The 25087-nt window shown below is 42.3% G+C and overlaps 1 protein-coding gene across 1 annotated transcript in view; it reads right to left on the reverse strand.

Annotated features, from left to right (window-relative positions):
- ARG2 (arginase 2) overlaps positions 1-25087 on the reverse strand; it is a 202217-nt gene that overhangs the window by 31340 nt on the left and 145790 nt on the right. Inside the window, exon 4 of the mRNA XM_040332838.1 lies at positions 8909-9068. Coding sequence (XP_040188772.1) covers positions 8909-9068 — 160 coding nt within the window. The remainder of the gene's footprint in view (positions 1-8908; positions 9069-25087) is intronic.

Genomic DNA, 25087 nt, shown 5'->3' on the forward strand with positions numbered 1-25087 from the left:
TTCCTCTACTTGCCTCATTAGAAGAATCAGTCATTTGACCCACTCACTGAAGATCATTCTTACTCTTACCCCCCCCTTTTTTTTTCATCCTGGCTATGATTGGGTAGTAGTTTAGGTTGTGCTGTTTCCCTTTCCTTTGTTTTATAATATAAAAATTGTCTGTTTTCGGAGTATGTAATGACATGTTCTCAATGTGTGTTAATTTGCGGTACTCAAGTACCCTTGTTGTATTTTGCACTCTGATTTTTCCTTTTTAATAAAAACTTTTATTGTAAAAAAAAAAACACAGAAGAAGAGCGGAAGAAGCAGAGGGAGAAGGGGAAGACCGGAGGATGAAGATGCTGGACAAGATGGAGGAAGAAAGGAGGAAGAAGCGGAGAAGATTTTTAATAAAAGACTTGTCAAAAACTGGCTACTGTATTTTTTAACACTACTTTTTTTAGTGAATGGGTAGTGGTCCAATGTACCCCATATTCGTTCACATAGGGAGGGCCGGGATCTGGGGGCCCCCTTGTTAAAAGGAGCCTTCCAGATTCCGATAAGCCCCCCCCCGCCCGCAGACCCAGACAACCACCGGGACCCCACGCCGCTGTTTTTTTTCACAATTTGTTTTTTGCAAAAATGCATTGATGTGAACATGTTTCATAGGAACCCATGTTAAAACATGTCCCTGTATTTCTGCAAAATGCATCAAAAAATGCAATATAGTGTGAATAGAACCTTTTTATCTAATTTAGGACCTCTATGAACTGTACCATAAAATTGTCTTCTAATGGGTTTAAAAAGTGTAGGTGAGTGAAGGGGATACACAGCGGACCATTTGAATTTGAGGAGCGGAGGTTACAAGTGATTAAGTTGATAAAAGGTCAGACAGATAATGGGATGCCAAGCCATGAAAAGCTTTATAGGTGAGCAAGAGGATCTTAACTACTTAATGACCAGGCCATTGTTTGCCAAACCGCAAGGACTGTGTGCAAGGACTAGGTAGGTGTAATATGATCACTTGTACCAGACCTAGTCAGAATTCTGGCTGCCTAATTTTGTACATTTTGTAGTCAATTAATAGTGGATTTAGATACACCAGCGAGTAGAGCATTGCAGTAGTCAAGACTGGAGAACACAAATGTATGGATCAGCTTTTCAGATACAGATATAGCATAGGACGCAGCCCAGCAATGTTTCTCAAGTGCAAAAGTTTGTACATGTGGCTCAAAAGGTTAAACTACCATCAAATATCACCCCTAGATTTTATTATTTAGACTAAAGCTCAAGTACAGTGCCATCTATAGATCAGGACTGGCCTTGTATAATTAATGAGGAGGGGGGTGGGGGGGGGGGCTCCAATAAATATGACTTTAGTCTTGTCACAGTTTAAAAGAAGGAAATTTTGAAATTTGGGACATACAAGTCATATCACAAATGCAGTTAGATAGGATTGAATTAGCCAAAGTAGAATCCAGTTTAGTGTAGCTGCAGGGCTGGAGCTACCGCTGGGCAAACTACGCAGCCGCCTAGGGCGGACTGCTGCCTAGTGCGCCCAGCCACTGGTATTCCTAATCTACTTTTAGGGAGTGGAGTAAGCAACTAATGCTGCGTACACACGATCGGAAATTCCGACAAGAAAAGTTTGATGTGAGCCTTTGGTCTGAAATTCCGACCGTGTGTAGGCTCCATCTGACTTTTTCTGTCGGAATTTCCGCCAACAAAAATTTTAGTGCTGGTTCTCAAATTTTCAGACAAAAAAAGTTCTGCTCGGAAATTCCGATCGTCTGTATGCAATTCCGAAGCACAAAAAAAAGCACAAGTTTTTGCCAAAATTCCGTCGGAAAAAACCCCATGGTTTTCTTGTCAGATTTTCCGATCGTGTGTATGAGGCATAAGTCTCAGCATTACGAAGATGCTGAAATACGGTCACAGTCTGAATTTGCATTATAACAGATTTGCATGTAAATTTATTTGGTGTATAAACACTGATCTGTCCATGTTTACAAGGGGCCGGGTCCCCCCTCCTCCCCCCTGGTAGGCTGCATTGATGGGCGCTGATGAGGCTGCATTTGATGGGAGCTGGTGAGGCTGCATTTGATGGGCGCTGGTGAGGCTGCATTTGATGGGCGCATTATTAAAAACGTGGGGTAAAACTGGGCAGGGCAAAGGGGGTGGGGTCAGGGGTGGGGCCAAGGGGGCGGCAAAATTAAGTTTCATCTAGGGTATAAAAAATCGTTGCACCAGCCCTGTGTGGGTGTATGTCTGAGTGTCGTCAGCATAGAAGTGATAATTGAGCCCATGAGATCTAAGCAGTTGGCTGAGTAAAAAACATGTACAGTAAATGCTAAAAAGTAAGCAACCCAAGATTAAGCCCTGAGGGACACTGTACTTGACCAACTTCAGACTGGAATCCACCAGGAGAAACAAAGTGACAGCGATCAGTAAGATCTGACTTAATCCATTTCAGAGCCAATTCTGAGACTCCAAATATGGTTTCAAGGCGAGAAAGTAAAAAGATTGTGGTCTATAGTATCAAAGGCAAAACTAAGATCAGTAGTATAAAAATGGTTAGCGAGCCAGAATCAGAAGCCAACAGAAAGTCGATAGTGGCTTTAACCAAGGCAGTTTCTGCGCTTTGAAATTGCTGAAAACCAGATTTGAGGGGTGTAAATATGTTATTTCGAGTAAGGTGATTATGTAGTTGAGATATCACAACACGCTCAAAGATCTTGGCAAGGGTAAATTAGATATTGGGCGAAATTTGTTTACATTGTCCATAGCCATGCTGGGTTTTTTTTTGGTACTGGGGCAATAGCGGCAGTTTTGAGGATTGTTGGTACAAAACCAGTGTTAAGGGAATCATTTATAATATTGAGAATAATGGGGCATAGAGAACTAAAGCAAGATTTAAATAAACGGGTGGGAATAGGGTCAAGTATGCAGGTGGAGGATTTCATATTAGAGACCAATTTAATCAGGGATGCAGGGTCAAGTAGAGAGCAATGGGAGAGAGAGAAGAACCTGTAAAACTGGATGGGTCAGGAAGTAATGTGGAAGAAATGTCTGCTGTGGTGAGAATGTAAAACCTTATTTTGTAAATTTTGAAGGAGAAAAAATCTAGGAATGTGTTACAGAGCCCTGTTGAGGCGGGTAATGTGGAGGGACTGCGAGATTTTAATAATTTGTCGATGGTGCAGAAGAGTTGCCTAGGGTTGCTAAGATTTTTCTCGATGGTCTGGGAAAAATAGTTTGATTTGGCAGTCTCAATTTGACCCTTATAGACACCCAAATGATATTTCCAAACCTGATAATGAACAGTCAGGCCAGAACGGTGTCACGTACGATCAAGTCTCAGCGAGACTGCCTTCATTGAACGTAGGTGAGAATTATACCAGTGAGACGAACAGGAGAATGAGACGGTTCACATTTTCACACACTTTCATTTTATCCTGTCTCTCCGAAACAGAGCATAGCCAGGATTAATAATAACCCAGAATGAAGACAACCACAAAAACAATACAGGATCAGCGCCAATTCTACTTGGATGAGCTAGCAATTGAGGAAAAACACAACACATTCTAGTGAAAAAATTGCAGCGTTAATAGACTACACACAAAACAATTGTTGATCAATACAGTGCAGAAAAAGTCCTCTTTAGGGTCATAATACTCTTATGAAAGCAATCAAACTGGTATAACCATGGAATAGTCCCTGAAGTAATGAGTGCTAAAAGTCCTTAGGTCAAAGTATAGTAGAAATGGGCACTCAGACAGAAGAAAACAGCTTGCATGTAAAACACACAGAAAGCCCCTATGTGGATCTTCAGAGGGAGCTCACTGTTCTTTAATGTGTGATTGCATCACATTTTCTCCATAGAGTAAAATAAAAAAAAAACTGTAGACAAGACATCACTAGTTCTGCAGCTGATCAATTTAAATTGCCCATCTGGAGCCAGCATCAGTAATAGGCGTAAGCACACATATGTACCTCGCCTATTTGAGCATGTACACAGCTATTAGCCAACCTTTGCTGCGTATGGATATTTGCGATATGCACCATTCTGCATATTGGCATGATCTTACTGACCTTCCTGACATTAAACGAAATGGAGACTAAGCCTCCTTAACTTCAGCAATTTTAAGTGGGCGGAGCGTAGCGCCCATTTACTCAACATGCTCTAGTAGCTCAGGCCCCATTAACTTATTTTCCCACAACACCCTGGAAACATCCAGGGAGTATAAATTCCACAGCTTCCCTTTCTCAGAAGCTCAAAAAAGCCATATCTGATGAGACAGAGGTAGCTGGAAAAGTGATCTTAAGTCAGGTGAGTGATTCTCCACCATCAGAACAGTGTGTAACCAACCGAGCTGGAGCCAGGAGACCCAGCTACTGTGTGCGGAGCCCTTTTCTGATTGCTACCAAAGTTTCCTAGTTCCAGTGGAGTGGTGCCTTGATCCCTCAAGGGTTTCATACAGAGGGGGAAAAAAATGAAATTCTATATAGTATAAAAATAGTAGGTGATCTGAATATATGCACCCTTCTGATCATCCACTGTTGCGCTGATGGAAATAAGAATAAACCTAGCTGCTGCTTAAAAAAAATATATAATGTGAACAAATAAATATAGTGACACCACCCCTTAAAGTGTATCAAAACAATATTAACAGCACTTAAAGAATATGTGTATATTCTCCTAAATGTGAATCAATAAGATATAAGTGACCTAAAATTAAAATATCACTAAATTACAAATTGATGACTAGAAAAATCTAACCGAATCCGTGAAAACTAAATAATGTGACAAGCAAAATAGTTCATAAAAATGAGCAATCCAATGGTCTTCAAAGTCTTCCACCACACCACAAGTGTTCAGCGATTCCCTCACTCACCAAAACTATATGCCTCACACTCTTGTGCTTTGGCAGACAAGCTTAAATCAAAATCACTCCAAAAGTGTTGGGTAAGATTCAATATCCGATAATGCGATCCAAATGGTTCAACATAAGCGATGAGAAAAAGGAAAAAAAGTGCACAATAGTGTGATACTGTATACCAGTTTTAATAAATACCATGCACAAACTATAATAGTTGCACTCACAAACAAACTTGAAATTCCAGCATTTAATCACAGCAACACTTCTTTATATTTCCTCAACTGGTATGAAAGATGGTCACGGCGGACCCACGATCAGCCAGGGGTTCTCATCACTCCATGACACTGCAATCCACTGAAATCTAATCTAGTATTGTGTAGAGGCAAAGATGCTCCAAAATGACCGTCAAACTTAAAATGCTGCACGACTCAAACGTCACGTTCAGTTCAAAAAATGTTCAGAGACTGACTATGTGGCCACGCCCCGACATGTTATGTCACATCCGACTTATTCATGGGGTTGGCCGCATAGTCATTGATCCCTCTCTAAGATTACTCCTGCTTCCAGAAGATATGTGAACGCCCAATGCAACGACGTGTGCGTGCCGCCATAACTGCGGGCGGAAGCGCTGCACATAGCCGCATCAACATAGGGCAGAAAGCACAGAGGCTAGCGTGTAGCTCCGTCACCCGATCCAACCGGAAGTTCAATTGACGGGCTAACACAGTGGGCGGACTAAAGAGGCAAAGTAATGCTATTTAGCAGACGGCCTCTCGAGTGTCCCCGTGACCATAATTCACCCATATACACGCTGTTTTCGTTTCACATCTTCATTGATCAGAGTAACTGACCTCTCAATAGGAGCTAGTACATGAATAATATATATTTAAAATATTTAAAATACAAAGATCAAAATTAAAAAATTGTTTTAAAACTAAACCTTAAAACATGAATGAATGGCTAAAATAGTGAAATTAGATTGTGCAATCTATATATATGCTACAATCACCGTAAATGTAAATACATATACATAATGCATAAGTAAACCAATTACCCCAGATAAATGAATAACTGACTCATTACATATAATAGTGATAATACTAGTAGTGATCGGTCCTGCTGCCCGCCCCTGCATATTAACTCATAACTGGCTGGTAATTTGCATAAGCATATTGCAAGGCGTTGCAGTCTCCCAAACTCCCCATCACTAAATAGGTGGTTAATATTCTAAAAACAACAACACAGAAGTGATAGTAGACTATTAGGAATTATTGATAAAGCAATTTAAATCCACCTCTATGTTTAATCCCCTTGGGAAGAGGCATTTTAATGAAAAAATCCATTGAGTTTCACGCTGTGAGAGGTCCCTAACCCTATTGGAACCCCTCCAGGATGGATAAACACAATCTATGCCACAGAATTGAGCAAGAGTAGGATCTTGGTTATGTTTCTGCTTAAAGTGCATAGAGACGCTGTGGAACTCAAAACCCTTTTTAAAGCGGATCTCCACCCTCGATTCCACTGCAGCTCCATATTCATCCTGCTCCTAAACAATGATGAATCGGCTATTGTAATTAAATTTGGTATTCGTCTACCTTATTAATCAGGCAGGCTTCCGGTCTGCCCCCCCCTCGGGTTTTTAACGGGTTTTCTCCTGTTTCCTGTGCCGCGCTGTGTCTGCTGGGAGCCTGTCTGTGTTCTAATATTCGGCTCACATCGCGCGACTTACAACGGGGCGGGAACTTATGATTCATACGCCTGCCGTTGCAATGACAACAGACGCTCACACCGCCAGTCAAGATAGCCAGTGTGCATGAGCGAGGTTCGAGCGGTGGATGCTGGGACAGCATCCACCGCAACTAGGAAGTGCCTGCCTATGGGAATCGAACGCCCATAGCTAAGATGGCAACGAAAAAGGAAAAGACAGAATATAACTATTTATTGGGGACAACATTACAGCGGAGCCGCGGGGGGACACCGGAAACGTGAGTTTAGCACAGCAGTGCTATTACACATTTAAAAAGACCATTTAAAAATAAAAGATTTTGCGTGGGAGATCCGCTTTAATATTAGCTAAATGTTCAGCAATTCGAATTCTTAAAAGTCTCTTTGTTCCTCCAACATTTAATAACCCGCATGGGCACCACAGCAAGTAAACAATGTAGGAGGAATTACATGTGCTGAATTCTTTTATTTCAAATGTTTTCCCATCCGTGCCTGTCACTTCACTCTTCCTTTTATTATGCACCTTTACCGTTCGACAACAAATGCATTTTCTGCATGGATAGAATCCTTTGAGATCTATTCTAATTTGATGGTCTGGTGGGTCTAGAATTTTGCGGACAACCTGATCACCAAAGTTCGGTGCCCTTCTATAGATAAAACAAGGCTGTTTGGGGAGTACCTCCCCTAGGTGCCTATCTCTACTACCCTGTTTCCCCGGTAAGAATATGCCAATGGTTCCTAAAAATGGTTTCAATTTCTTTATATTGTGTGTGGAAACCTGTCAAAAACCCCAATTGATGTTGATTGGTGGGTTGCTCAATCTCATTTTTCTTAAAGCACTGTTCTCTCAGTAGATCTGCCACTTTTTGAATAATCTCGTCCAAATTGGGTTCATCATACCCCTTCTGTATGAATTTTCTTTTCAGCTTATCTGCTTGTTCGACATAATCCGTACTTTCTGTGCAGTTGCGTCGTACTCGTAAAAATTGACCTTTCGGTAAAATTTTGATCCAGGCGGGGTGGTGACCACTTTTAATTGACAAATAACTATTACGGTCCGTGGTTTTAAAGAACACTTTTGTTTTAAATTTTCCGTCACGTTGTTCTATTGTGACATCCAGGAAATTGACAGAGCAGTGGCTTATGACATACTCAAATTTAATGTTATTGACATTATCATTGAGGCCTCCCAAAAAAGCTCTTATTTCTATTTCGGGTCCTTCCCAGATGAATAGGAGATCATCAATAAATCTTCGATAAAAAATTAGCTGAGGTTTTCTGTTTTTGAAAATATGTTTGTCTTCCCACTCTGCCATGAACAGGTTGGCTAGGCTGGGAGCAAATTTGTCTCCCATAGCCACACCAACCTGTTGGGAAAAAAAGAAACCATCGAACTAAAAATAATTGTGCGACATACAGAACTCCAACGCCTGTCCCAAGAATTGTTTTTGTATATGTGGGATGTCAACTCTCTTACTCAATGCCCAGTTTAGTGCCAAAGCAGCATTCTCATGTTGTATAATTGTGTACAGGGATGCTACGTCCACTGTTACTAAAAAGATTTCTGAATTAGGATATTCTATATACCCTAAATATCTCTCTAGGTGTATGTCTGTGTTACAAGTGCTACAGTGGAAGCTAAAGTACTGGCTTTAATAAACAGAGCAGCTGGATGGGAGTGTGCCAAGTGCTCCATGGCAAATGGTGATAAAATGGTCCTGACAGTGGGAAGGGCTTAAAACCTAAGTCTACATACAAAGCCATGAAATTAGTGCAGGTGTCAGGTGTATGTAATTTACACAGTGCAGGGGTCACAAGTATACGCAGCCCAGCACACCTTATGATTATTTTAACCACCACCTTATGCATACTGCGGTAATATCGCCTATTTACCTATACTGTATGTGCACACATACTGTACATAAACACTGTTCTACTCATACACACACAAACTGATATACCTACATACATGTATACAGAGATGCATACAGTATATAAACACACAGTTACTTACTCTTTTCACTTTGGTTGTACCTGTCCCCAGAGACAACGTGTTAAGCAGCAAAAGGCAACAAAGAGACATGACTGACACCCAAAGCACTAGGCAATAGATGCAAGGTGGTTGCCTGGCCTGACACCCATGCCAGGGACACTCTGGATTTAACTCCCAATATGTAGGTCTCTGTATTTTTACGTCCATTAGATGGGGCGCCATGTACCACAGCTTAAGCTACTTTACACCTTGCCTCAATGTATTCTACCTTATAAACCTACCCACCCCAACAAAGTAATGAAAAATGTATCTTGCAATCATCCAGCTTTACCTTGTCTTGGAGCTCTCTCAAGAGAAAGGACACTGGCTGTCCATGGAGATTTCCTGATGAAGTAGTCAGTGGGGTGTTGATGTCCGCATGTGCATCGACCCAAATTACACATAGATCTGAACAGTGTTGGGCATGACCGCTAATAGTGCCAAGTGCCAAGCTGCAATATTAACACAGATTAAAATCAATTTAGAACAGAACACTGCAATTAAGTTCCAATTAAGTACACAATCTCACATATCAATATTGTACACATCAGTCTCTGTACAGAGGAGCTTACACTCTAATGTCCCCTCCCCCCCCAGTCACATCAGTCTCTGTACAGAGGAGCTTACACTCTAATGTCCCCCCCCCCAGTCACATCAGTCTCTGTACAGAGGAGCTTACACTCTAATGTCCCCTCCCCCCACAGTCACACACTATTATGTCACTCCTGTATAATATATCTTGTATCTGAAGAAGCGGTGATATCATAGTGGTATAGTGATGTCATAGTGGTATAGTGATGTCATAGTGATATAGTGATATCATAGTGGTGTGATGTCATAGTGGTATAGTGATGTCATAGTGGTGTGATGTCATAGTGGTATAGTGATGTCATAGTGGTGGGATGTCATAGTGGTATAGTGATGTCATAGTGGTATAGTGATGTCATAGTGGTATAGTGATGTCATGGTGGTATAGTGATGTCATAGTGGTGTGATGTCATAGTGGTATAGTGATGTCATAGATCCTCCCCGAGGTGCGGGGGATGGGGATCACGGTGTGGGTGATGGGCCCCGGAGATAACCCCGATGATGTCATCAACCTCCAGGCTCTGATGTGATGTCATAGTAATATAGTGATGTGATCATGGTATAGTGATGTCATCGTGGTATAGTGATGTCATAGTGATATAGTGATGTCATAGTGGTATAGTGATGGTCATAGTGGTGTGATGTCATAGGGGTATAGTGATGTCATAGTGATGTCATAGTGGTATTGTGATGTCATAGTGGTATAGTGATGGTCATAGTGGTGTGATGTCATAGTGATGTCATAGTGATATTGTGATGTCATAGTGGTATAGTGATGTCATAGTGGTATAGTGATGGTCATAGTGGTGTGATGTCATAGTGGTATAGTGATGTCATAGTGGTGTGATGTCATAGTGATATTGTGATGTCATAGTGGTATAGTGATGTCATAGTAGTATAGTGATGGTCATAGTGGTGTGATGTCATAGTGGTATAGTGATGTCATAGTGGTATAGTGATGGTCATAGTGGTGTGATGTCATAGTGGTATAGTGATGTCATAGTGGTGTGATGTCATAGTGATATTGTGATGTCATAGTGGTATAGTGATGGTCATAGTGGTGTGATGTCATAGTGGTATAGTGATGTCATAGTGGTGTGATGTCATAGTGATGTCATAGTGGTATTGTGATGTCATAGTGGTATAGTGATGGTCATAGTGGTGTGATGTCATAGTGATGTCATAGTGGTATTGTGATGTCATAGTGGTATAGTGATGTCATAGTGGTATAGTGATGGTCATAGTGGTGTGATGTCATAGTGGTATAGTGATGTCATAGTGGTGTGATGTCATAGTGATATTGTGATGTCATAGTGGTATAGTGATGGTCATAGTGGTGTGATGTCATAGTGGTATAGTGATGTCATAGTGGTGTGATGTCATAGTGGTATAGTGATGGTCATAGTGGTGTGATGTCATAGTGGTATTGTGATGTCATAGTGGTATAGTGATGGTCATAGTGGTGTGATGTCATAGTGGTATAGTGATGTCATAGTGGTATAGTGATGTCATAGTGGTATAGTGATGGTCATAGTGGTGTGATGTCATAGTGGTATAGTGATGTCATAGTGATATTGTGATGTCGTAGTGGTATAGTGATGTCATAGTGGTGTGATGTCAGTGATGTCATAGTGGTATTGTGATGTCATAGTGGTATAGTGATGTCATAGTGGTATAGTGATGGTCATAGTGGTGTGATGTCATAGTGGTATAGTGATGTCATAGTGGTGTGATGTCATAGTGGTATAGTGATGTCATAGTGGTATAGTGATGTCATAGTGGTATAGTGATGGTCATAGTGGTATAGTGATGTCATAGTGGTATAGTGATGTCATAGTGGTGTGATGTCATAGTGGTATAGTGATGGTCATAGTGGTGTGATGTTCATAGTGGTGTGATGTCATAGTGGTATAGTGATGTCTTAGTGGTGTGATGTCATAGTGATATAGTGATGTCATCGTGCTATAGTGATGTCATAGTGGTATTGTGATGTCATAGTGGTATAGTGATGGTCATAGTGGTGTGATGTCATAGTGATGTCATAGTGGTATTGTGATGTCATAGTGGTATAGTGATGTCATAGTGGTATAGTGATGGTCATAGTGGTGGGATGTCATAGTGGTATAGTGATGGTCATAGTGGTGTGATGTCATAGTGGTATAGTGATGTCATAGTGGTGTGATGTCATAGTGGTATTGTGATGTCATAGTGATGTCATAGTGGTGTGATGTCATAGTGATGTCATAGTGGTATTGTGATGTCATAGTGGTATAGTGATGGTCATAGTGGTGTGATGTCATAGTGATGTCAGTGGTATTGTGATGTCATATTGATGTCATAGTGGTATAGTGATGTCATAGTGGTATAGTGATGGTCATAGTGGTGTGATGTCATAGTGATGTCATAGTGGTATTGTGATGTCATAGTGGTATTGTGATGTCATAGTGGTGTGATGTCATAGTGGTATTGTGATGTCATAGTGATGTCATAGTGGTATAGTGATGTCATAGTGGTATAGTGATGGTCATAGTGGTGTGATGTCATAGTGGTATAGTGATGTCATAGTGGTGTGATGTCATAGTGGTATAGTGATGGTCATAGTGGTGTGATGTCATAGTGGTATAGTGATGTCATAATGGTGTGATGTCATAGATCCTCCCCGAGGTGCGGGGGATGGGGATCACGGTGTGGGTGATGGGCCCCGGAGATTACCCCGATGATGTCATCAACCTCCAGGCTCTGATGTGATGTCATAGTAATATAGTGATGTGATCATGGTATAGTGATGTCATCGTGGTATAGTGATGTCATAGTGATATAGTGATGTCATAGTGGTATAGTGATGGTCATAGTGGTGTGATGTCATAGGGGTATAGTGATGTCATAGTGATGTCATAGTGGTATTGTGATGTCATAGTGGTATAGTGATGGTCATAGTGGTGTGATGTCATAGTGATGTCATAGTGATATTGTGATGTCATAGTGGTATAGTGATGTCATAGTGGTATAGTGATGGTCATAGTGGTGTGATGTCATAGTGGTATAGTGATGTCATAGTGGTGTGATGTCATAGTGATATTGTGATGTCATAGTGGTATAGTGATGTCATAGTAGTATAGTGATGGTCATAGTGGTGTGATGTCATAGTGGTATAGTGATGTCATAGTGGTATAGTGATGGTCATAGTGGTGTGATGTCATAGTGGTATAGTGATGTCATAGTGGTGTGATGTCATAGTGATATTGTGATGTCATAGTGGTATAGTGATGGTCATAGTGGTGTGATGTCATAGTGGTATAGTGATGTCATAGTGGTGTGATGTCATAGTGATGTCATAGTGGTATTGTGATGTCATAGTGGTATAGTGATGGTCATAGTGGTGTGATGTCATAGTGATGTCATAGTGGTATTGTGATGTCATAGTGGTATAGTGATGTCATAGTGGTATAGTGATGGTCATAGTGGTGTGATGTCATAGTGGTATAGTGATGTCATAGTGGTGTGATGTCATAGTGATATTGTGATGTCATAGTGGTATAGTGATGTCATAGTGGTGTGATGTCATAGTGGTATAGTGATGGTCATAGTGGTGTGATGTCATAGTGGTATTGTGATGTCATAGTGGTATAGTGATGGTCATAGTGGTGTGATGTCATAGTGGTATAGTGATGTCATAGTGGTATAGTGATGTCATAGTGGTATAGTGATGTCATAGTGGTATAGTGATGGTCATAGTGGTGTGATGTCATAGTGGTATAGTGATGTCATAGTGATATTGTGATGTCGTAGTGGTATAGTGATGTCATAGTGGTGTGATGTCATAGTGATGTCATAGTGGTATTGTGATGTCATAGTGGTATAGTGATGTCATAGTGGTATAGTGATTGTCATAGTGGTGTGATGTCATAGTGGTATAGTGATGTCATAGTGGTGTGATGTCATAGTGGTATAGTGATGTCATAGTGGTATAGTGATGTCATAGTGGTATAGTGATGGTCATAGTGGTATAGTGATGTCATAGTGGTATAGTGATGTCATAGTGGTGTGATGTCATAGTGGTATAGTGATGGTCATAGTGGTGTGATGTTCATAGTGGTGTGATGTCATAGTGGTATAGTGATGTCTTAGTGGTGTGATGTCATAGTGATATAGTGATGTCATCGTGCTATAGTGATGTCATAGTGGTATTGTGATGTCATAGTGGTATAGTGATGGTCACAGTGGTGTGATGTCATAGTGATGTCATAGTGGTATTGTGATGTCATAGTGGTATAGTGATGTCATAGTGGTATAGTGATGGTCATAGTGGTGGGATGTCATAGTGGTATAGTGATGGTCATAGTGGTGTGATGTCATAGTGGTATAGTGATGTCATAGTGATGTCATAGTGGTGTGATGTCATAGTGATGTCATAGTGGTATTGTGATGTCATAGTGGTATAGTGATGGTCATAGTGGTGTGATGTCATAGTGATGTCAGTGGTATTGTGATGTCATATTGATGTCATAGTGGTATAGTGATGTCATAGTGGTATAGTGATGGTCATAGTGGTGTGATGTCATAGTGATGTCATAGTGGTATTGTGATGTCATAGTGGTATTGTGATGTCATAGTGGTGTGATGTCATAGTGGTATTGTGATGTCATAGTGATGTCATAGTGGTATAGTGATGTCATAGTGGTATAGTGATGGTCATAGTGGTGTGATGTCATAGTGGTATAGTGATGTCATAGTGGTGTGATGTCATAGTGGTATAGTGATGGTCATAGTGGTGTGATGTCATAGTGGTATAGTGATGTCATAATGGTGTGATGTCATAGATCCTCCCCGAGGTGCGGGGGATGGGGATCACGGTGTGGGTGATGGGCCCCGGAGATTACCCCGATGATGTCATCAACCTCCAGGCTCTGATGTGATGTCATAGTGATATAGTGATGTCATCGTGGTATAGTGATGTCATAGTGGTATAGTGATGGTCATAGTGGTGTGATGTCATAGTGATTAGTGTTGAGCAGAATATGCCATATTCGATTTCGCGATATATCTCGAATATATATTCGAATATTCGAGATATATTCGCTAAATTCGAATATTCGTGATATTTTATCGAAATTAATTGAATGCGATTTTTCGCTATTGCGAATGCGTAAATAATTGCGATTTTTTAATAACTGCGGTAGGAGCGCTCTGATTGGCTCAGAATATTCGTGATATTTTATCGAAATATCGCAACATGCGAATGCGATATTTATTGCGCAATTTCGAGATATGCTGGAGGAGCGCTCTGATTGGCTCAGAATATTCGTGATATTTTATCGAAATATCGCAACATGCGAATGCGATATTTATTGCGCAATTTCGAGATATGCTGGAGGAGCGCTCTGATTGGCTCAGAATATTCGTGATATTTTATCGAAATATCGCAACATGCGAATGCGATATTTATTGCGCAATTTCGAGATATGCTGGAGGAGCGCTCTGATTGGCTCAGAATATTCGTGATATTTTATCGAAATATCGCAACATGCGAATGCGAAATTTATTGCAGATATTTCGAAAACTGCTGTAGCAGCACTCTGAAATCGAATATGTATGATATTTTAACCAAAATACATATTGCGATTGCGATTTTTCGATCGCGCATGCGCAATTGCGCGAACAACACGCGACCATTTCCTGGAGCCTTGCCAGTTTCCAACTTATGATCGCAGCGCAATCACACAGCAACATGGTTGGAAGCAATTTCACTAAGTCTGAGGAAAAGTTGCTGATTTGTGTAAGTATTTTGACCACTGTTATTTCATCATCTTCAACTGCATTTTAGTCTAGTTTAAAAGTTAGTATATATGATCAGATATTAGTATTTCACAAAAAATGTGTCTCCTGCTTTTACAAAACTACAAGTCCCAGCATGCCTGGACAGCTGCAGACACCCTGGTTGGCAAATGTGTATTTAGGCACTTTTCCTTGTTATTTAGCATAATGAATTTAACATTTTATTGGACATAGGACGTATGCGAACGTCCTGACTTCAGTGTCCTCAAGGCCCAAGGACGTTCGAATACATATTGCCCTTTAGATGTTGCAGAACTACAACTTCCAGCATGCCTGGGAATGCTGGCACTTCTAGTATTGTAAGTTCTGCAGTCCCACATTTTTCAGGCCTTTATGCACGGGTCTCTAAACTGTGGCACCCTAGATGCAGCAAAAGTAAAATTCTTAGCATGCACTGAAAGACCGTGGCTGATGGGAGTAGTAGTTTTGCAACAGCTGGAGGTGGACTGGTCTTGAAACCCAGAGTTAGGTAACAAACCCGTAGTGTTTTGCAACCATTCTGCCTCCAGCTGGTTATTTTCTGTTGAAAAGCCTGTGGCGTGCAAAACACAACCCAAAAACTCCACCCGGTGCAAGGAAAAATTTGCACACACCTAAAGAGTGACATCACAAAAAACTGCGACGGTTGCATACGTCAGTGGTCCTCCGAAAAGGTCCCGTCTCTGACCCCCCGGGGCGTTAGGCTCCTGACAGGGAAAAGAGTTACTGTGGTCCATACAGCCGAAGCCATATGGACCCATCTCGGTCCAAGCAGCGCAATCAACACGCGAACAACACGCGACCATTTCCTGGAGCCTTGCCAGTTTCCAACTTATGATCGCAGCGCAATCACACAGCAACATGGTTGGAAGCAATTTCACTAAGTCTGAGGAAAAGTTGCTGATTTGTGTAAGTATTTTGACCACTGTTATTTCATCATCTTCAACTGCATTTAAGTCTAGTTTAAAAGTTAGTATATATGATCAGATATTAGTATTTAACCAAAAATGTGTCTCCTGCTTTTACAAAACTACAAGTCCCAGCATGCCTGGACAGCTGCAGACACCCTGGTTGGCAAATGTGTATTTAGGCACTTTTCCTTGTTATTTAGCATAATGAATTTAACATTTTATTGGACATAGGACGTATGCGAACGTCCTGACTTCAGTGTCCTCAAGGCCCAAGGACGTTCGAATACATATTGCCCTTTAGATGTTGCAGAACTACAACTTCCAGCATGCCTGGGAATGCTGGCATTTCTAGTATTGTAAGTTCTGCAGGCCCCCATTTTTCAGGCCTTTATGCACGGGTCTCTAAACTGTGGCACCCTAGATGCAGCAAAAGTAAAATTCTTAGCATGCACTGAAAGACCGTGGCTGATGGGAGTAGTAGTTTTGCAACAGCTGGAGGTGGACTGGTCTTGAAACCCAGAGTTAGGTAACAAACCCGTAGTGTTTTGCAACCATTCTGCCTCCAGCTGGTTATTTTCTGTTGAAAAGCCTGTGGCGTGCAAAACACAACCCAAAAACTCCACCCGGTGCAAGGAAAAATTTGCACACACCTAAAGAGTGACATCACAAAAAACTGCGACGGTTGCATACGTCAGTGGTCCTCCGAAAAGGTCCCGTCTCTGACCCCCCGGGGCGTTGGGCTCCTGACAGGGAAAAGAGTTACTGTGGTCCATACAGCCGAAGCCATATGGACCCATCTCGGTCCAAGCAGCGCAATCAACACGCGAACAACACGCGACCATTTCCTGGAGCCTTGCCAGTTTCCAACTTTATGATCGCAACGCAATCGCAGAGCAAGATGGTTGGAAGTAATTTCACTGTATCTGAGAAAAAGTTGCTGATTTGTGTAAGTATTTTGACCACTGTTATTTCATTATCTTCAACTGCATTTTAGTCTAGTTTAAAAGTTAGTATATATTCATAATTATGCAAATGATAATGGCTGCTATATTTATGTAAAAAAGGTGGCGACCGAAATGGCAGTATATAAAATCTGTCATGTTACCCCTGTCATTGATTAATAAGGTGAGAATGCTTCCAATTGTTGAATAGCATACATTTATGTCATATATCCATAAGGCTGTCAACAAAAGTATTACAATATACTTTGTTCTTCATCTTGCAGAAGTTCCTGGAAACAGGATACGATGAGCTGCGGAGGCAGCAAGAAAAACAGGGAGTTATAAGCTCCCTGATTGAGGAACTAGGCGAAGAACACACTCGCATGGCGATCCTCAAAAAGTGGTCCGACCTGAAGAGGCGCCAGATGAACCGGGTCAGGCGTATCCGGAATAAATATCATCCTGGTAAGTTATTGGTCACAGTTATGTTTTTTTTTCCCTAAAGTGTATTTTGTGCGTGTACTCGAGAGAGGAGCCGGACTGCAGGAGTTGGGAGTAGGCAGGCCTCCCCCAGAGGTAATCTGCCACCTTTCTCCATGCCCCGGGTGGCAATGGCGGGTGTGAGGGGGTCCTCCCACACAGACCGTCCTACCTGCTCCGCTTCGAAGCCCAACGGGGCAGAGGGACTCCCTATAAGGGAGTGAGAGGATTTGCCCGCTCAACCAGCCCCGTTAGTCCTTCGCCTCTCTTTTTAGAGACCGCATGGTCAGAGTGCGTGCATGTTAACCCAATTGCGAGTGCGTGTGTAAGTGTGGTGGTTTTTGTGGGAGGGAGGTGGGCATACTAAGCGCAGGCTTACCTCGCATAGCACACCCACCGGGGGCCGAGCTGAGACCACCAAACTCAATTCACATGTAGCCGAGAGCGGGATCCGAACCCCTAGCTGCAGAGGTGAATGGCTTGTCAGCGCAGTGGCAATCGCGTTGAGCCAGCCCGGGTCCCTTGGGGACAGTTATGTAAGGTCATATGTAATTAATGTAAGGTCAGATGTTGTTAACCAAGACGCCATGTTGTTGTAACATATATCACCACCAGCCAAGGTATTCATAGTACTGTTGGAAAAAAACATGGGACAGCAGACAGGAACACAGAAGTTATGTGGGAACATACTTTTCCCATTGCTTTGCATGGGACTTTAAACAAAAAGCCCGACCCTCACCAATGGGGTTAGTTAAGGGATAAATTAACGATCCTATACTTTAAGTGGACGTATAGATAACATGTGACCAAGTGTTATCGAAATATCTACAGCTGTTATGAAATAACATGTATTTCCCATAGAGTTGAATGGGACTTTAAAGAAAAACCCTGACCAAGGCAAATGGGGGTGGGTATGGGTTAAACCACCAATGCTATATTTGTGGCTGACATATAAGTAACCTGTGTGCCAAGTTTCATGTAAATATCTTTAGCCGTTTGGACGTGATGGTGGAACATACATACATACATGCACACACACGTTGAGTTTTATATATATAGATTCCCACTAAATTCCTGTGTTAGGCGTGGGGTTGTTATAGTAATCCTGTGTACTCCATCAAGTACTTTTTTTTAACATGAGATCGTCTGAACAAAACAAAGGAGACAAAAACAGCTCATTTTACCATGGTGGCAGCCCAGCTCACGCTCAGTCCCCTGTAGTGCCCACAAGACCCTTTAATATAACATTGTCCCATTGGTTAACTGTCTATATAAATTAATTTGTATTCATATACAATACAGTAGAGTACACAGAATTTGCATACGTCATTAGAAAACATTTTTATAATATATGAACATTGTGTTATTATAGGAGCTCCGCTACCAACTGTGCGCCCCAAGCGCACAAGGCGACAGGCCGCAGAGGAGGAGCAGGAGGAGGATGTGGAAGAGGAGGAGAGGGATGAGGAGGAGCAGCCAGGGCCATCCACATCACCACCCCCAGTTCCTGTGGAGGAGCAAGAGGAGGAGCTGCACCCCCCCCCCGAAACTTCTGGTGGAGTAGTGGGTGACGAGGAAGAGGAGCAGGATGAGACGGTTAATTATACCGTCAATCAGGAGGGTAAATATGTGCACATATATTAATAAAATTTCAACAATAAAATGTAGCTCTAAAAATGGACACATTTAAAGCAGGGCTGTGGAGTCGGTAGATAAATTTTTCGACTCCGACTCCTCAGTTTTATGTACTTCAGACTCCGACTCCCCGACTCCCCGACTCCCCGACTCCGACTCCTCTGTATTAATATGCGAATGTATTTTATAGATTCCTTGAGGGAAAGAAACGCAAACTACCACAGGACTACTGGCTGGGAAGCCAACAGTCTACTGTATTGCACAGTTTAAGCAAAAGACAAACACAATGAAAACAATCAAGTGACTGGATAGTAGCAGCAGGCTTAAACATCAGGAACATGATCTTTAACAGTTCAAAAATACAGACCACATTATTTGGCTGTTTTAGAACCAAAACAAAGCTTATCTATAATGAACCAAAAACAAAAATATGAAAAACCTAGAAATGGTTTATATTAATCTTGAAATGTAGTTCTAGGCTTAGCAAATGCAAATAAATGCAATGTAGAGTTCTAAGGAAGAGAATTGCCTCTGCCAGATCCTCTTTCATAGAGTCTCTTAAGTCAGACTTTATTATTTTTATGGCTGAAAATAATCTTTCGTAACGGTCTTTGAAATCCAAATGTTTTTTTCTTATATCCTAACAGTTCTAAAAAAGCTAGAGGTGAAACAAGCTGCCATGAAAAACCTGACGAAGAGAGTAATGGCAAATGAGCAGCAGATACTGTTTTTGATGCGCCAAAATCAACAACTGGTGCAACAACTGGCGAAAAACATGGATGAGGTGACAGAGCTTCAGAAGTTAATGTCCTAATTTTTTTTTTTTTTTTTTTTTGTTAATAAAAAATGTTATATTTTGCAAAGGTTTCATTTCTTATTGAAATTGTTAGTTTTTTAAACACATCTAACTTCACATCTAACACATCAACATCAACATCAACATCAACACATCTAGCTTAATAATAACCGAAAACATTTTATACTATTACTAGCTGAATACCCGGCGTTGCCCGGTCTTCCTATCTTAACCTTTTGGGGAGGAAAATCATAGTAATATAAATATACCCATCTTTTATATAAGGGTGTTGGTAAGGGTTAATTTAACTGTTATATATTTTTATTTGGCATATAAGTAATATGTATAGCGGGTATTATTGAAATATCTCCAGGCGTACAGAAGTTATGTGGGAACATACATTTTACATTGATTTGCATGGGACTTTAAAGGAAAACCCCGACCCTCACAAATGGGGGTAGTTAAGGGATAAATTAACTATCAGTGGTATCAGTGAACAGCAGTGGTAATAGGAGTATATATAGAGTGGGAATTAACTTTTTACATAGGTGTCTTGACTGAGCAGCAGCAGCAGTAGTAGTAGTAGTAGTAGATACAGAGTCATATCACTTGGGCAGGAGGTGCCATGATGAACAGCAGTGGTAATAGGAGTATATAGAGTGGGAAATTACTTTTGACATAGTTGTCTTGACTGAGCAGCAGCAGCAGCAGCAGTAGTAGTATTAGCAGTAGTAGTTGATACAGAGTCATATCACTTGGGCAGGAGTTGCCATGATGAACAGCAGTAGGAATAAGAGTATATAGAGTGTGAAACAACTGCTGACATAGGTGTATTGACTGGGCGGCAGCAGCAACAGCAGAAGCAGCAGTAGTAGTATTAACAGTAGTACTTGATACAGAGTCATATCACATGGGCAGGAGGTGCCATGATGTACAGCAGTCTTAATAAGAGTATATAGAGTGTGAAATAACTGCTGACATAGGTGTATTGACTGGGCGGCAGCAGCAGCAGAAGCAGCAGTAGTAGTATTAACAGTAGTAGTTGATACAGAGTCATATCACATGGGCAGGAGGTGCCATGATGAACAGCAGTAGGAATAGGAGTATATAGAGTGTCAAATAACTGCTGACATAGGTGTATTGACTGGGCAGCAGCAGCAGAAGCAGCAGTAGTATTAACAGTAGTAGTTGATACAGAGTCATATCACATGGGCAGGAGGTGCCATGATGAACAGCAGTAGGAATAGGAGTATATAGAGTGTCAAATAACTGCTGACATAGGTGTCTTGACTGGGCAGCAGCAGCAGCAGAAGCAGCAGTAGTATTAACAGTAGTAGTTGATACAGAGTCATATCACATGGGCAGGAGGTGCCATGATGAACAGCAGTAGGAATAGGAGTATATAGAGTGTCAAATAACTGCTGACATAGGTGTATTGACTGGGCAGCAGCAGCAGAAGCAGCAGTAGTATTAACAGTAGTAGTTGATACAGAGTCATATCACATGGGCAGGAGGTGCCATGATGAACAGCAGTAGGAATAGGAGTATATAGAGTGTCAAATAACTGCTGACATAGGTGTCTTGACTGGGCAGCAGCAGCAGCAGAAGCAGCAGTAGTATTAACAGTAGTAGTTGATACAGAGTCATATCACATGGGCAGGAGGTGCCATGATGAACAGCAGTAGGAATAGGAGTATATAGAGTGTCAAATAACTGCTGACATAGGTGTATTGACTGGGCAGCAGCAGCAGCAGAAGCAGCAGTAGTATTAACAGTAGTAGTTGATACAGAGTCATATCACATGGGCAGGAGGTGCCATGATGAACAGCAGTAGGAATAGGAGTATATAGAGTGTCAAATAACTGCTGACATAGGTGTCTTGACTGGGCAGCAGCAGCAGCAGAAGCAGCAGTAGTATTAACAGTAGTAGTTGATACAGAGTCATATCACATGGGCAGGAGGTGCCATGATGAACAGCAGTAGGAATATGAGTATATAGAGTGTCAAATAACTGCTGACATAGGTGTCTTGACTGGGCAGCAGCAGCAGCAGAAGCAGCAGTAGTATTAACAGTAGTAGTTGATACAGAGTCATATCACATGGGCAGGAGGTGCCATGATGAACAGCAGTAGGAATAGGAGTATATAGAGTGTCAAATAACTGCTGACATAGGTGTCTTGACTGGGCAGCAGCAGCAGCAGAAGCAGCAGTAGTATTAACAGTAGTAGTTGATACAGAGTCATATCACATGGGCAGGAGGTGCCATGATGAACAGCAGTAGGAATATGAGTATATAGAGTGTCAAATAACTGCTGACATAGGTGTCTTGACTGGGCAGCAGCAGCAGCAGAAGCAGCAGTAGTATTAACAGTAGTAGTTGATACAGAGTCATATCACATGGGCAGGAGGTGCCATGATGAACAGCAGTAGGAATAGGAGTATATAGAGTGTCAAATAACTGCTGACATAGGTGTCTTGACTGGGCAGCAGCAGCAGCAGAAGCAGCAGTAGTATTAACAGTAGTAGTTGATACAGAGTCATATCACATGGGCAGGAGGTGCCATGATGAACAGCAGTAGGAATAGGAGTATATAGAGTGTCAAATAACTGCTGACATAGGTGTCTTGACTGGGCAGCAGCAGCAGCAGAAGCAGCAGTAGTATTAACAGTAGTAGTTGATACAGAGTCATATCACATGGGCAGGAGGTGCCATGATGAACAGCAGTAGGAATAGGAGTATATAGAGTGTCAAATAACTGCTGACATAGGTGTCTTGACTGGGCAGCAGCAGCAGCAGAAGCAGCAGTAGTATTAACAGTAGTAGTTGATACAGAGTCATATCACATGGGCAGGAGGTGCCATGATGAACAGCAGTAGGAATAGGAGTATATAGAGTGTCAAATAACTGCTGACATAGGTGTATTGACTGGGCAGCAGCAGCAGCAGAAGCAGCAGTAGTATTAACAGTAGTAGTTGATACAGAGTCATATCACATGGGCAGGAGGTGCCATGATGAACAGCAGTAGGAATAGGAGTATATAGAGTGTCAAATAACTGCTGACATAGGTGTCTTGACTGGGCAGCAGCAGCAGCAGAAGCAGCAGTAGTATTAACAGTAGTAGTTGATACAGAGTCATATCACATGGGCAGGAGGTGCCATGATGAACAGCAGTAGGAATATGAGTATATAGAGTGTCAAATAACTGCTGACATAGGTGTCTTGACTGGGCAGCAGCAGCAGAAGCAGCAGTAGTATTAACAGTAGTAGTTGATACAGAGTCATATCACATGGGCAGGAGGTGCCATGATGAACAGCAGTAGGAATAGGAGTATATAGAGTGTCAAATAACTGCTGACATAGGTGTCTTGACTGGGCAGCAGCAGCAGCAGAAGCAGCAGTAGTATTAACAGTAGTAGTTGATACAGAGTCATATCACATGGGCAGGAGGTGCCATGATGAACAGCAGTAGGAATAGGAGTATATAGAGTGTCAAATAACTGCTGACATAGGTGTCTTGACTGTCAAATAACTGCTGACATAGGTGTCTTGACTGGGCAGCAGCAGCAGCAGAAGCAGCAGTAGTATTAACAGTAGTAGTTGATACAGAGTCATATCACATGGGCAGGAGGTGCCATGATGAACAGCAGTAGGAATAGGAGTATATAGAGTGTCAAATAACTGCTGACATAGGTGTCTTGACTGGGCAGCAGCAGCAGCAGAAGCAGCAGTAGTATTAACAGTAGTAGTTGATACAGAGTCATATCACATGGGCAGGAGGTGCCATGATGTACAGCAGTCTTAATAAGAGTATATAGAGTGTGAAATAACTGCTGACATAGGTGTCTTGACTGGGCAGCAGCAGCAGCAGAAGCAGCAGTAGTAGTATTAACAGTAGTAGTTGATACAGAGTCATATCACATGGGCAGGAGTTGCCATGATGTACAGCAGTCTTAATAAGAGTATATAGGGTGTGAAATAACTGCTGACATAATTGTCTTGACTGATCCAAAGGAGTCATGGGAGAAAATCATGTGGTCAGATGAGACTATAATATAATTTTTTGATCATAATTTCACTAACCGTGTTCGGAGGAAGAATAATGATGAGTACCATGCCAAGAACGCCATCCCTAATGTGAAGCATGGGGGTGGTAGCATCATGCTTTGGTGGTGTTTTTCTGCACATGGGACAGGGTGACTGCACTGTATTAAGGAGAGGATGACCGGGGCCATGTATTGCAAGATTTTGGGCAACAACCTCCTTCCCTGAGTTAGAGCTTTGAAGATGGGTCGAGGCTGGGTCTTCCAACATGAGAATGACCCAAAGCACACAGCCAGGATAACCAAGGATTGGCTCTGTAAGGAGCATATCAAGGTTCTGGCGTGGCCTAGCCAGTCTCCAGACCTAAACCCAATAGAGAATCTTTGGAGGGAGCTCAAACTCCGTGTTTCTCAGCGATAGCCCAGAAACATGACTGATGTAGAGAAGATCTGTGTGGAGGAGTGGGCCAAAATCCCTCCTCCAGTGTGTGCAAAGCTGGTGTAAAACTACAAGAAATGTTTGACCGCTGTAATTGCAAAGAAAGCCTACTGTACCAAATATTAACATTGATTTTCTCTGATGTTGAAATAGTTATATTCAGCACTGTAAATACATCAGGTCCGGGGCTTCATCAGGGAATGCATGGCAAGGGACCCTTCAGCGCCCTGAACCGACGACGGGTGCCAGAAAGTCACCGCCGATCCAGGACTCATTCATCTTTATGAATGTGAGTCTGTCCACGGAGTCTGTGGACAGACGGGTCCTCTTGTCCGTGACCACCCCACCTGCCGCGCTGAATGTCCGCTCAGATAGTACGCTGGAGGGGGGGCAAGACAATAACTCCAGCGCATACTGAGCGAGCTCGCGGCAGGTGTCCAATCTGGCAACCCAGTACTCCATGGGGTCGTCGGTGCTCATACTGTCAGAAGCACCGACGGACGCCATGTAGTCTGCCACCATGTGGGCCAGCCGCTGGTGGTGACTGCTGCTGCTGCTGCTGGTGGTGGTACTGGGTCGCTCGGTTTGGAAGAACATCCTCATCTCTTCCATTAGGTCCCCTGCTCGGCTGCAGCTGGGTGCAGCCACCTGCTGGGTGAGATGAGGGGGGACAACTGGAGGCCGGGGAGTTGCCTGCTCCAACCGTCTGACAATGGCTGCCTGCAGTTCCTCCATCCGGTGCTGCCTCCGGCTGGCTGGGATGAACTGCTCCAGTTTCCCCTTGCACCTGGGATCCAAAAGGGTGGCCATCCAGAAATCATCCCTC

Source organism: Rana temporaria, chromosome 13 (genome assembly GCF_905171775.1).
Source record: "Rana temporaria chromosome 13, aRanTem1.1, whole genome shotgun sequence".
NCBI classification, from domain to species: Eukaryota; Metazoa; Chordata; class Amphibia; order Anura; family Ranidae; genus Rana; species Rana temporaria.